At 37.0% G+C, this 12,573-nt stretch overlaps 1 protein-coding gene across 28 annotated transcripts in view; it reads right to left on the bottom strand.

The window, feature by feature from the left end:
• The window catches only part of clasp2 (cytoplasmic linker associated protein 2), a 116,193-nt gene that overhangs the window by 57,388 nt on the left and 46,232 nt on the right, over window positions 1-12,573 (bottom strand). For 23 of the 28 annotated variants that reach the window (XM_056479659.1, XM_056479667.1, XM_056479661.1 and 20 more), the window contains 9 exons: window positions 10,042-10,187; window positions 9,042-9,177; window positions 8,885-8,955; window positions 8,628-8,687; window positions 8,463-8,540; window positions 7,682-7,849; window positions 7,550-7,587; window positions 3,632-3,796; window positions 2,096-2,116 (listed from right to left, as the gene is read on the bottom strand). In XM_056479659.1, coding sequence (XP_056335634.1) covers window positions 2,096-2,116; window positions 3,632-3,796; window positions 7,550-7,587; window positions 7,682-7,849; window positions 8,463-8,540; window positions 8,628-8,687; window positions 8,885-8,955; window positions 9,042-9,177; window positions 10,042-10,187 — 883 coding nt within the window. The remainder of the gene's footprint in view (window positions 1-2,095; window positions 2,117-3,631; window positions 3,797-7,549; window positions 7,588-7,681; window positions 7,850-8,462; window positions 8,541-8,627; window positions 8,688-8,884; window positions 8,956-9,041; window positions 9,178-10,041; window positions 10,188-12,573) is intronic. The other 5 variants (XM_056479663.1, XM_056479672.1, XM_056479684.1 and 2 more) reach the window with 1 other exon arrangement.

The raw sequence follows: 12,573 nt of genomic DNA, 5'->3' as shown, positions 1-12,573 counted from the left end.
ACAACCACCCTCTGGCCAGTCCTGTGATTGGGGGAAGGCATTAATGATGGAGTTACAGGAGTGGAGATGAGACAGAATGGACAGAAGAAGAGGAGAGCGTCCAATCAGTAAGGGAGATTTTAAATGAAGAGATTCAACTTGGTGCAACCATAAGCTGAAAGGCAGATGAATCGTGTTGTTGCAATACCACACGCCATCTGCAGATGGCAGCAGCACTACATCACACACAAAAAGCTCCACCCACTCTCTGTGAGAGGATCAGGTTCCCTATTATTATTGTACCTACAATGCACTGAAACAACTTCAAAAAGCAGACAACTTTGCACCTAGCAGAACTCAGTAAAGATCAAAGACGTACACTGACCATTAATATTGGCACCTTTGGTAAATATGAGCAAAATGTTTAACTATTTGATTTTTTTGCTAAAAAAATATGAAAAAAAACAAACAAAAGATGCTTGAGGTAGATGAGAGAAAAGGATTTTTTTCTTGAAACCCTTTCGAATAATTTGTGATGGTGAAGATAATGTTGGATTGTATTTTTGACCTTCAAATTTCTAAAATTAATTAATTAAAATTAATTATCAATTTAATTGCATATAAAATAAAAGTTTGTTCTGACAATTATAGTGTGTGTATTGTGTATATTTATTATGTAAATATAAAAACACACCTGCATGCATATATTTGAGAAAACGTACATAATAAATATACAGTTGATCTTTTAATCCTGGTTGCTTTGTGCACGTCCTGTCTTGTTGATTGATTATATGCGTTACTATGGAGACATGTTAATATGTTGCTGTCAATCAATTCAGTGGGCGGGGAAACCGCACTCCTACATCACGTTGAGGTCGACCTCAAATTAGCAGGGATTTGGATCCTATTTTAATGTCAGGAAATTTAAATAAGAGACTTATTGTGTTTATATCACCCCAATATGACTGTGGACACACTATACCTACAACAATACTGTCCAAACAGCTTACAAAACATGATTTTCATCATGGGTGCCCTTTAATAAATAAATCTAAATGGGAATTTTCAGTGTTTTTGCTATTTTCTTATAGCCACTTCCCATTTTGCAAAGCTCAACAACCTTTTACCCCAAATCATAAATCTATATTTTTTGCCAATAAATCTATATTACCCATTGTGATGAATGACTGAGGGATTCTGGCTGCTGTTTTTCTCATATTTATAGCCCTGTGACACTGAAGGTCATGCTTGCTCATATTTTTAAAAACTATTGCTTTTATGAACTCATATTTAATAAAGCTTTTAGAAATAAAATGTTTGCACTAGCTTGTTCTCAATGAGAGCAGAGTTTCTTTGTTCACATTTACAGAAAAACATGTTAACAATAAAGACATACAGTTGAAGTCAGAATTATTAGCCCCCCTTTGAATTTTTTACAAATATTTCCCTAATGATGTTTAACAGAGCAAGGAAATTTTCACAGTATGCCTGATAATATTTTTTCTTCTGGAGAAAGTCTTATTTGTTTTATTTCGGCTAGAATAAAAGCAGTTTTTAATTTTTTTAAAACCATTTTAAAGTCAAAATTATTTGCCCCTTTAAGCTATATTTTTTTCAATTGTCCACAGATCATTATACAATAACTTTCCTAATTACCCTAACCTGCCTATATAACCTAATTAGCCCAGTTAAGCCTTAACTAAACTAAAACTTAAATGTCACTATGAGCTGTATCGAAGTGTCTTGAAAAATATCTAGTCTAATATTATTTACTGTCATCATGGCAAAGATAAAATAAATCAGTTATTAGAGATGAGTTATTAAAGCTATTATGTTTAGAAATGTGTTGAGAAAATCTTCTCTCGTTTAAAAAGAAATTGGGGAAAACGATAAACAGGGGGGCTAATAATTCTGACTTCAACTGTATTTACCAAGGGTGCCAATATTAGTGGAGGCACTGTATACAAACCACAACAACACCCTAAGCAACCATTCAAAGACAGAAGGAAAGCGTGAGCTACATGAGCAGGAAGGCTGATAGAGAAGGAAAAAGGGCAAGTAAGAAAAGGAGAAGATGAAGAAGAAGACTGGATGAGCAAACGGCAGATGATCTTACCATCCTTATCAGAGGCATCATCTTAAGCCAGAGAAGAGAGAGAGGAGCACAGCAGACCAGTTAGAACAACACACACATTCAACACCCGCACACACCCGAACAGACATAGACACACGCACGCCCGCACGCAGACACACACACATCCGCAAAGACACACACACATACACACTCAGACACACAAACATTCAACACACTGGCACAAAACACACAGACATGCACACAAACACCCATACACACATACCCACAAACACATTCAACACACACACACCTGCAGATCTGCATGGACATACACACCCGCAAAAACACACACGCATAGACTCACACAGACACACAAGCATTCAACACACATACACACACACCCACCCACAAACACAGTCAACAGACACACACACACCTGAACAGACAGACAGACATACTGTGTAAACACACACAAACATACAGACTCATGCACAGACATTCTTACACAGACACACACACACACACACACACACACACACGCAGACATGCACATACAGACATACACACAACTGAACAGATATAAACACACATACACAGACACACCAGAGCAGACATACACACACATACAGACATGCATGGACATACACACTTATAGACACACACACACATAGTTTTGCATAGACACACAAACATTCAACACACACACACAAGCACAGGTACAAAACACACATACATGCACAAACACACACACATTCAACACACATACCCACAATCACATACAACACACACACACACCTGGTCAGACACACACACTTGTACAGATATGCACACCCACAAAAACACACACACACATAGACTTGCACAGATGCGCAGACATTTAACTCACACACCCACAAACAAACACATTCAACACATGCACAGACATACGCACACCCGAACAGACACACAGAGACACACCTGAACAGACATAGACACACATACATACATATGGACACTAGCAGAGACATGCATGGATGGACATGCACGCACGCACGCACGCACGCACGCACGCACGCACGCACACGCACACACACACACACACACACACACACATGCGCATAGACTCACACAGACACACAAACATTCAACACACACACAGAGACACAAAATATACAGACACACAAACAAACACACATTCAACAACCATATACACACACCCACAAACACATTCAGCACATCCACACAAAGACACACCTAAACAGACAGACATACACACACACACAGACATGCATACACCCAAACAGATACAGACACACCTGAACACACCCGCATGCACACACACCCGCACATACACCTAAACAGACACACTCACAAATATACAAACAAACAAACAAACAAACAAACAAACAAACAAACAAACACACACACACACACACTCACGCACACACACACGCACACGCACACACACACATCCTAAATCCTAAAAAGACACTTCTTCACATGGGTTTCTACTGCGTCTGGTGAGAAAAGAGCCTGAAAATCTGCATGTTGATTTTTATGTCCTCCTTCTGATATCGTTGAGCGGTGTGTGTGTCGTACCGAGTGAAGCGTATGATCCGGGGGTCATGCCTGTGGTGACTCTGCCGGCTCCTCCAGCCTGTCCGCTGTGTCTGGCTTTTGCCCCGGCGGCTGCGTTAACATCCACATCACTGCGGGAGCGCTGCAGCGAGCCTGGAGATCCTGAAGATTTTGAACTCGCAGGCACTAAAATGACAAACACACAAAGAAAAAATTATATAATTATATATATATTAATTATATAAATATTCATTTATTTTACAGAAATGTATTTGGAATCTAAACACTAGATTTTTTATAATGCTGTATTTTATTCATTAATGTTTATAAATCTAATATAAATTATTATAAATACATAACATACATTTATAAATAATTACAAAATCTGTTTAGATTTTTGGGCAAATATTATGAATGGATGGTAATCTGCTTTATTTATTTTTAGTTATCTTTTTTTATAACTTTTATTTAGTTTATTTTTTACAATACAGAACAATAATTTAACACAAAAAAAAAAAAAAAATGCAAACATAAAGCTGAAGTCAGAATTATTAGTCCCCCTGTTTCTTTTTTCCCCCAATTTCTTTTTAAACGAGAGATTTCTTCAACACATTTCTAATCATAATAGTTTTAATAACTCCTCTCTAATAACTGATTTATTTTATCTTTGCCATGATGACAGTAAATAATATTTGACTAGATATTTTTCAAGACACTTCTATACATCTTAGAGTGACATTTAAAGGCTTAACTAGGTTAATTAGGTTAACTAGACAGGCTAGGGTTATTTAAGCTAGGGTTAAATTAAGTTATTGTATAAGGATGGTTTGTTCTGTAGACTATTGAAAAAAATATAGCTTAAAGGGGCTAATAATTTTGACCTTAAAATGTTTATAAAAAAAATTAAAAGCTGCTTTTATTCTAGCCGAAATAAAACAAAAAAGACTTTCTCCAGAAGAAAAAATATTATCAGACATGCTGTGAAAATTTTCTTGCTTTGTTAAACATCATTTGGAAAATATTTTTAAAAATTAAAAAAATTCAAAGGGGGCTAATAATTCTTCAACTGTATATCATTACATACACATACAGGATTCCCACACTTTCATGAACTTCAGATTTAAGGACTTAAGCATCATTAATTTTGAATCGAGTACTTTGTACTTCATACTCCAGCATATGTAGCACCATGAAAGTCCATACTAGGAGTGTCAATATTAATTGTTTCTTCGGTGCACCGCAATGCAGACGCAGACAATTTATGTCATATGCGCTATATTGCGGTAGCTTACTATGGCGAGGGAGTCGAGCGCAAGTAATTAAAACACTCAAACTACTTAAAAACACAGAAACTACACAATTCACTGCTTGTCCATTTCTCGATCTCGCTTTCTCTCTCTCACTGTGGACCTTTGACCTGCTGTCATGAGGTAAAGTTTCCTCTCCTCTCGGCTGTTACTGCTATACTTCTGGATACAGACATGAGTCTGCAGAGTGAGTTTTTTCCTCCGCATCTATCATGGATCAGCTGTGACCACTGCTGTTGTTTATCAATCTCATCGGTGAACAGTGCCAGAGCATTAGAGCCAATCGCAGCCCTTTCTGTTTAGCGCGTGACCAATCATAGTGGTGTAAGAAAGAACTCGCTAGACAAGGCTCAGAAAGTGAGCGGGATATTTATATTTCTTTATTTGCTATAAATGCTCATGTTGTTCTGCGCATGTACTTGAGTTGTTAAAGGTACAGTTCATATATCTGACTTTGTATTAAAGGACAAAATTGTATTACAAATAGTATATAAATATTTCTACAAAGTTTAATACAAGAATTGCTGTTCAGTGAAGTAAAATATAAAACTGTGTATGGAAAGCATCATCAAAGCACCGTAATGCAGATATTGAATTGAACCGAATCGATGGCATGATAATCGTAACAAAACTGAACCGTGAGACCAGTGTAGGTTCACATCTCTAGTCCTTACTGTACTTAACATTTCACTTTCATTTAATGTTTACATTAAAAATATCTTATTAATTATAAACTCATGTTCAAAGCACTTTAATACAATTAGTTGAATTCAATACAGGTAATATTCAAATGTAGCCTCTAAAATATTGATCAAATATGCTTTATGTGTTATAGTTCTTGAGCAAGATTTAAATGTAACAATTTAAAATGAAGAATTTCGCAGTTCTTTTTCATTCAGTTTCTGAAACAGAACAGTACAATTGTTAAAATAACCCCATAAACTTTATATTCATGCACGTTTAAGAACATACGTTTGTTTTTAGCTATTATAGGCCTTGAATTCATTTGTCTGAAATTCAAGCACTTTTAAGAACTTTCAAGTGTGGGAACCCTGCACATATCAATATGCAATACATAATCGCCTATATATATATATATATATATACACACATAAACTTGAATGTAAAAAGAAAAAGAAAAAAAAAACAAGGAAAAAAAAAAATTACGAAAAAGAAAAAATCCAAGCACATAAGATTGCTATATCTCTTCCAATTACCTTTTACTTAAATGCGGGTGTCTTTATATTCCCTATATATCAACCATTTTTTTTAACCTTTCGTTTTCATCCTCAACATCGAAGTGAGTTTTTCCATTACATACATTTTTTCAAGTATCCCAAACCACTCCTTAGATTTCAACGTTTAAGCCAGTTCCTTATAGTCTTTTTGGATGCCACAAGAAGAATCTAACACATATATTGGTCACCTCTGGGGAAAGTGTCCTTAATATCTCCCATAAACAAAAATAGTGCAGTCCTAGCAACCCTGTTTCCAAACCACTCAGAAATAACATTCTGCACATCATTCCAAAACGGTTGAAATCTCTTTGGGTTGGTTATCTTTTAATGATTATTTCAAGTTTATATTTAAGTCTATATATAAATACAAGACTTAAACCCTTGTATATATATTTATTTATTTTCCCAAGCAACATTTTTTTACCTTTTAAATCCGAAATGCTTTTTTCACACTGACAAGATATTTCAAGCCACTAGTATAGTAAAGACGGAAAAAGATTTTAACTGGGCAAAGACATTAAAGTCATTAAAAGTGTAGATCTTTCAGCAAAATGGCCTATATTTAATCATTACATTTTATATATACTATTTGACTTTATTTTATAAATAAATACATGAAATAAATTAAATATTTTATGTCAAATGCAAGTATTTGATATAGACCATGTTGCTGAAATGAGTTAATCTACACTTTTAATATGTTTAATGTCTTTGCCCAGGTAAAGTCTTTTCTTTTTAAGGGATGTTGTCTATTTTTAACAGATCTTTTTATTTTATCCTCAAATACACATACTACCCTGTACTACAACATATGAACAGGGTTGCACAATATTGGAAAAATCTAGTATTGTGATGTATATTATTTTTCTGCGATAAATATTATAATATGAATACAATTTCACAAGATGGTTTGCCTAGCACTATTCGACGGTTTTCTGGGAAGTCTAACAGTATTCAGGTATAGAAATTGAATAATCACAATGCAAATAAACATGCTTTTTTTCTTGCTTTGTTTTGTCTCATTTCCAGTCCAAATATCCAAAAATTCTTAGAGCAAGTAAAAATATTGTTTAGTTTTCACCATCAGAAGAAATTAGCTAAAATGAGGAGTTTTCCTTAAAACAAGCTAAATTATCTGCCATTGGGGTACGTGAAATAATCTTGTTTTTGCTTTGAAATGTAGATATTTGGACTAGAAACAAGTTTTTTGCATAAATCATACACATTCAGTATTAATGCAGTGATTAAATACAATTCTGTAGCTCCTGATCAACTATAATTCACTCAACATTGCATATCTTTGTGATGTGACTATTGCCGATGCACATAACGAGATTGATGCTAAACGATATATTGTGCAGCCCAAGCACATACACACACACTGAAGTTCTTACCTCTGCCAGGAGCAGCTGACCACTTTGACAGCGGCCGGCTGTGAAAAAGAAGAAGAAAAAACACAGAGCTCTTATACAAATTCTGATGCTGGTCTAATGGTGATCTCTAATGTAATCATGAGATATTCTTACTTAAGGCTTTCTTGCGAGCTGGAGGACGAGCGGTCTGACTGCGGGAGTGATGCCACACTGCCCGAGCTCTTTAAACACGACTGAAGTGTCCTCTGATAGGACGATTCTAATGAGTTATACAGAGACTCCGCCTCTCCGGGGAAACGAGCCCGCAACCCCCAGTACGCCCTGAGAAAATAAGCAACATGTGAAAAAATTAAGAGCAACAGAAAACAGCAAAGCCCCTTCAAAAAGAAATGTCAAACTCCCTGATTTTTCCATGACCATAACAGACTAAAAAGCTGTATTTGCATGACACATCCACCTTTTTTCATGTGAGAGGGCATGGCCACTGTAACTTAGATTTGTTGAGACTTCGGGTCTCATTCGCTTCCATTCATTTTTAGCTGTACAAAACAGCTTGATAAATGTCATATAAAACTCATCTGCTATACGTAAATTGCAAATATTGTTATCACGATAATGATAATTTTGCGATATATTGTGCGGCCCTACTAACAATAACATTAGGTATGATGTGAAAAAGTGATATTAATTAAATATTATATATTATAATTATGTATATTATTTATATATGTATAAAACATGGTACAGAAAAATACTGATAATCTGAAAGTACATTTTAAAATGACAAACATAAATCCCTGATATTCCATTACTTGGACAATTAAAAAAAAAATTGCTTTCAATGTCTGGAATAGACCTTTAAACATTCCATGATATTCCAAAAACTCCATGACCCGTGGGAACGCTGAAAACATCAGATAATCTGAGAACTCACTTTCTGGCCTCCACTCGAGCCTCTGCGTCGGCATCTCTGATTCCCTTCTTAATACTCTCCACCAGCACGGCTGCATGCCTGACACACAGAGGAGAGAAAAACAGCTGCTAGTCATAGCCTTCAGCATCAATAAGCAGTGCTAGATTAGCCGGTGTTGTGATGTACCTCTCTAGAGAGTGAGTCTGCCATTCCTGCAGCAGAAGATCCAAGAACTCATAACAGCGCCTGACAGACGGAGAGAGAGAGAGAAGAAAGAGATCTTAGTAATGAATGAATGAACTGCACGTCAGCAAACCCACACAAAAGCAAGATCCGGGATTAAACTGGGATTTTCAAGATATCCATTCCACAAAACATTCCTGTTGTATATCGCAGTGTACAGAAATATATGGTGTTTCTCAAATACAGAAGTAACATCTCACCTCCGGACGGCCACAGATTTCGATGTGCAGTTACTAGCGATGAGAGGAATTAGACGCGGGACATGAGTGTGCTGGAAATATAAAAACACACAGTCAAAACACGCAGATACAGAGCCGTGAGACAGAATAAAGTCCTGCACATCAGTGTGTTTCTCACCCGGATGATGATGCGAATGGCTGCTGTGCCAGATGTGGCCATCACTTTGGCACAGTTCGGGATGAGGTTGAAAAGCACTGGAACGATGCCCTCGGCTCCGTGATCAAACTTATTCCCCAATAACGTGGAAAGATATCTGCAAATATAACAATGGCACGTTTACTGACCTGCAAGTACAAATTCAAACCAAAACGATTCCGACACCAGAAATATTTTTACTAGTGACATCAGGACACTACAGTTCATTCATCTAAGAGTGTACAACTGTATATTATACCTTTCAACCCTCCCGTTTTTCCCGGGATTCTCCCATATTTCACAGTTCTATCCCACTATCATCCCATAAAGGTATTTTCCCGTATTTTCAGTCTTTCTCTTAAGGGTGGCAAATAAACATTAAAGAGCCGAGCCTCCCTATACGCAACCCATACGGCCAAACCACCAGGGGCTGCACCTTGCACTTAAATGAGAGTCTGTTCTGTGCTTTCGCTTTGTTTAGGCATGTAAACACTTTGAAATAAATATAAAAACTACGGGATTCCCTTTTCTTTTCATTACAGGTGCCGTGTCCCTTTCATATGCAATCCTCAAAACAGTCATATAGTGGTGCATGACTGTCAGCTGACGCGCTCCATAGTGATAAACAGACGCCGTTTCCCAAATGGATTCTGTACACGCGATTTGAAGCAGAGCGAAAGTCTGACACAACTACACACAACCATCTGACACAAACACGACTAATTTCGTCCTAAATGAGCATAAAAAGTTAGGAAAGCAATCGAATGCTTTCATTATAACGTTAGCTGTGTGCATTTTTAAAGTGACATGTATTATTTAATGTAATCAAACGAAAAAAAAAATCTAAAATAAGAGATTCATTCGTTGCTCTTGTAAGTCATACAGTGAAGAAACGGCTAATGAGATTTGATGCGATGTGATTAATAAAATGCAAACAATGCACACACAGCCTTCTAACACCAGAGCTATAGATGTCACTCACGCCACTGTGATGCAAGCCTCCCGCACCACCTGGGAACGCAGGTCTTTTGCCGACAGCTTGAATGCGCCATCCAACAGGCGCAGGTGCTGGTAGAAACAATCATAGTCTGTTGCTCCGGCAACCAGCAGAGATCGGATTTTCTTCAGCTGTGAAGCGACAGGGAGGAGAAACGAGACCACGTCAGAGAGAGCGCAACACAAATGAATGCAAACGCATATGGAGGACAACATAAAAGCCAGGGAACTCTGTGCATGTCTATAAAATATTGAATAGAGGTTTTAAACATGAAAACAAACCAGATGTATTTAAAGAAAACTCTAGGTCTAGTGCATCCCAGTGTAATTGTCTGATTTTTATTGGAAACACTAATACTAATAAATTTCTCCAGATTGGTTTAGGAAACAAGTTCGGTCACATGTAAAAGAAATATGCAGAGATAATAGTATTGAGTTTGATAGAGAGCTGCTCACATGCTTTTTTACTAGTCGCCAGCCCTGTAGATTATTTGCTCTGCTCTTAATTTGCTACAATGTTACAGTTTGTTACAAAAAAACATGTGTTAATTAAAACAAAAAATAATTAAAAAGATTATATGGTCCCTCGTGAGACGCCATCATCATCACCACCTCCACCACCCTCCTGCACTCTCATGTTTGTTTAGGTGGGTGTGACAGGGGCTGGTTTGGACACTGCTGATTGGTGAAAATGAAGCTGTGCTCACCCTATTGGCAGAGCCCTACAGAGGACACGCATTAATTTGCTCTCGGAGTCTAATGGAGAATAAGGCCCAATCCCAATTCTGCCCCTTAGCCCCTCCCCCTCGTTTTGCGCGTTCACGTGAAGGGGTAGGGGTGTCCCAATTCTCTTTAGCTTGAAGCCGTAGGGCTAAGGGGAAGGACTAAATACCCCGTGAAACTGAGATTTTTCAGTACCACACTCGAAACCATGGGGTACGAAAAATTCCCAGAATACACCAGTCACAACAGCAGCATAGCTGCACACTGAAGTAAGGAGATGCACAAATTTATATTTTTTTGGTTGTTATTACAAATTTTTATAACAAACAAGCGCATGTTTTAATACATTTATAACGGCTTTCGTGTTTTACCGTCATGGTTAAAAAAATTAAATAAACAAAATAAAAATTTTAAAAAACGCTAAAATAAAAAGACTAAATTTCGCTATTTATAATCCATAATAGGAACTCCTGTATAGTAGTCCAACAACATTCTGACACTCGATGACACTCGAATATCCTGTCAGTAATGTCTAGTTGTTGGGAGTGACCTTTTTACAGTGCCTGCTATAATGTTAATGTTGTTTTTGTGCTTTTACATAGATGAATATGGCCAGGGTGTAAATCCACAGTACAGTTACAATCTTGTTGCCACATTATATCGTTATAATAACATGATGTCGTTGCCTTCAGTGATTTCCTGAAGATAAATGCCAAAAAATAACACAACTGGAATAACTACAGCAGTCGTGATCATCGATCTCATATGAAGCAAGAGATTGCGATGGCATATGATGACGTGTGCTGGTGTTGTAGTGGTGTGCCATTTCACAGAGGTAAATTTTGAAGCCCTTCCCCTTCACACTCGGTTTCAAGAGCTAAGGGGAAGGATAATTGTGATTGGGTCTAAATATAATTATATATTTATGTTGCATTCATATCACAGCCTTTGCAATTAGCTAAATCGAAACATTTCAAATAGCAAATTTATTTATATTTCGATTAACCCTTATGTGATGTTTTCATCCACTCTGGGGTGATTTTGAGGCTTAATTTGGCCACAACTTTCTCTGCATTTCAGCAAATGAGATGATTTTTGGTGACAAATCTTATTTTGACATATTTTATGAAAATGCTTTAAAAAACATAATTAAAAAAACTCAACAATACACTCTGGGCAAATTTACTACTCTTGTTATGTTGGTGGCTTCTCTTTACCCCCTTGACTCCCATTATAATGCCATTTTTTGATTGCAAAGTCATGACACCATATAGCACCCACACAACTCTCACACCATATTGGGAAGAGGTCAGTTTTTTTATTTTCACTGTTGGTCATCAGTAGCAGTGCAAAAAAGCTTAGATTCTGCCGTCTATATGAAGCATAGGTCTCAAACTCAATTCCTGAAGGACCGCAGTTTTGCTCCAACCCTATCAAACACAACTGATCCAAATAATCGAGGTGTTCAAAAGAGTCATGAACACCTTCATTAGTTGAATCAGCCGTGTTTGATCAGGGTTGGAGCAAAACTGCGGCCCTTCAGGAATTGAGTTTGAGACCTATGATTTGGAGTATAGGGTGTGTGTGTGTGTTTTTTTTTTTTTTTTTTTGAGAGAGAGAGAGAGAGACCTTGCACTTATCTTGATATTTCAGGAAAAAACCCCCAACAATCAAAAATGTCAATGGGGCAAAAACAGCAACCAACATAACAAAAAGAAAGCAAATTTGAACCGTACACAGGGGTTAATCATTTAGCCCTAGTTGGAAGCACCCTTCAATATGGCGCTTGAAAATC

This window comes from Danio aesculapii, chromosome 19 (genome assembly GCF_903798145.1).
Source record: "Danio aesculapii chromosome 19, fDanAes4.1, whole genome shotgun sequence".
NCBI lineage: Eukaryota > Metazoa > Chordata > Actinopteri > Cypriniformes > Danionidae > Danio > Danio aesculapii.
The sequence above is the reverse complement of the archived record's forward strand: the minus strand, read 5'-3'. Positions and strand labels throughout refer to the sequence as shown.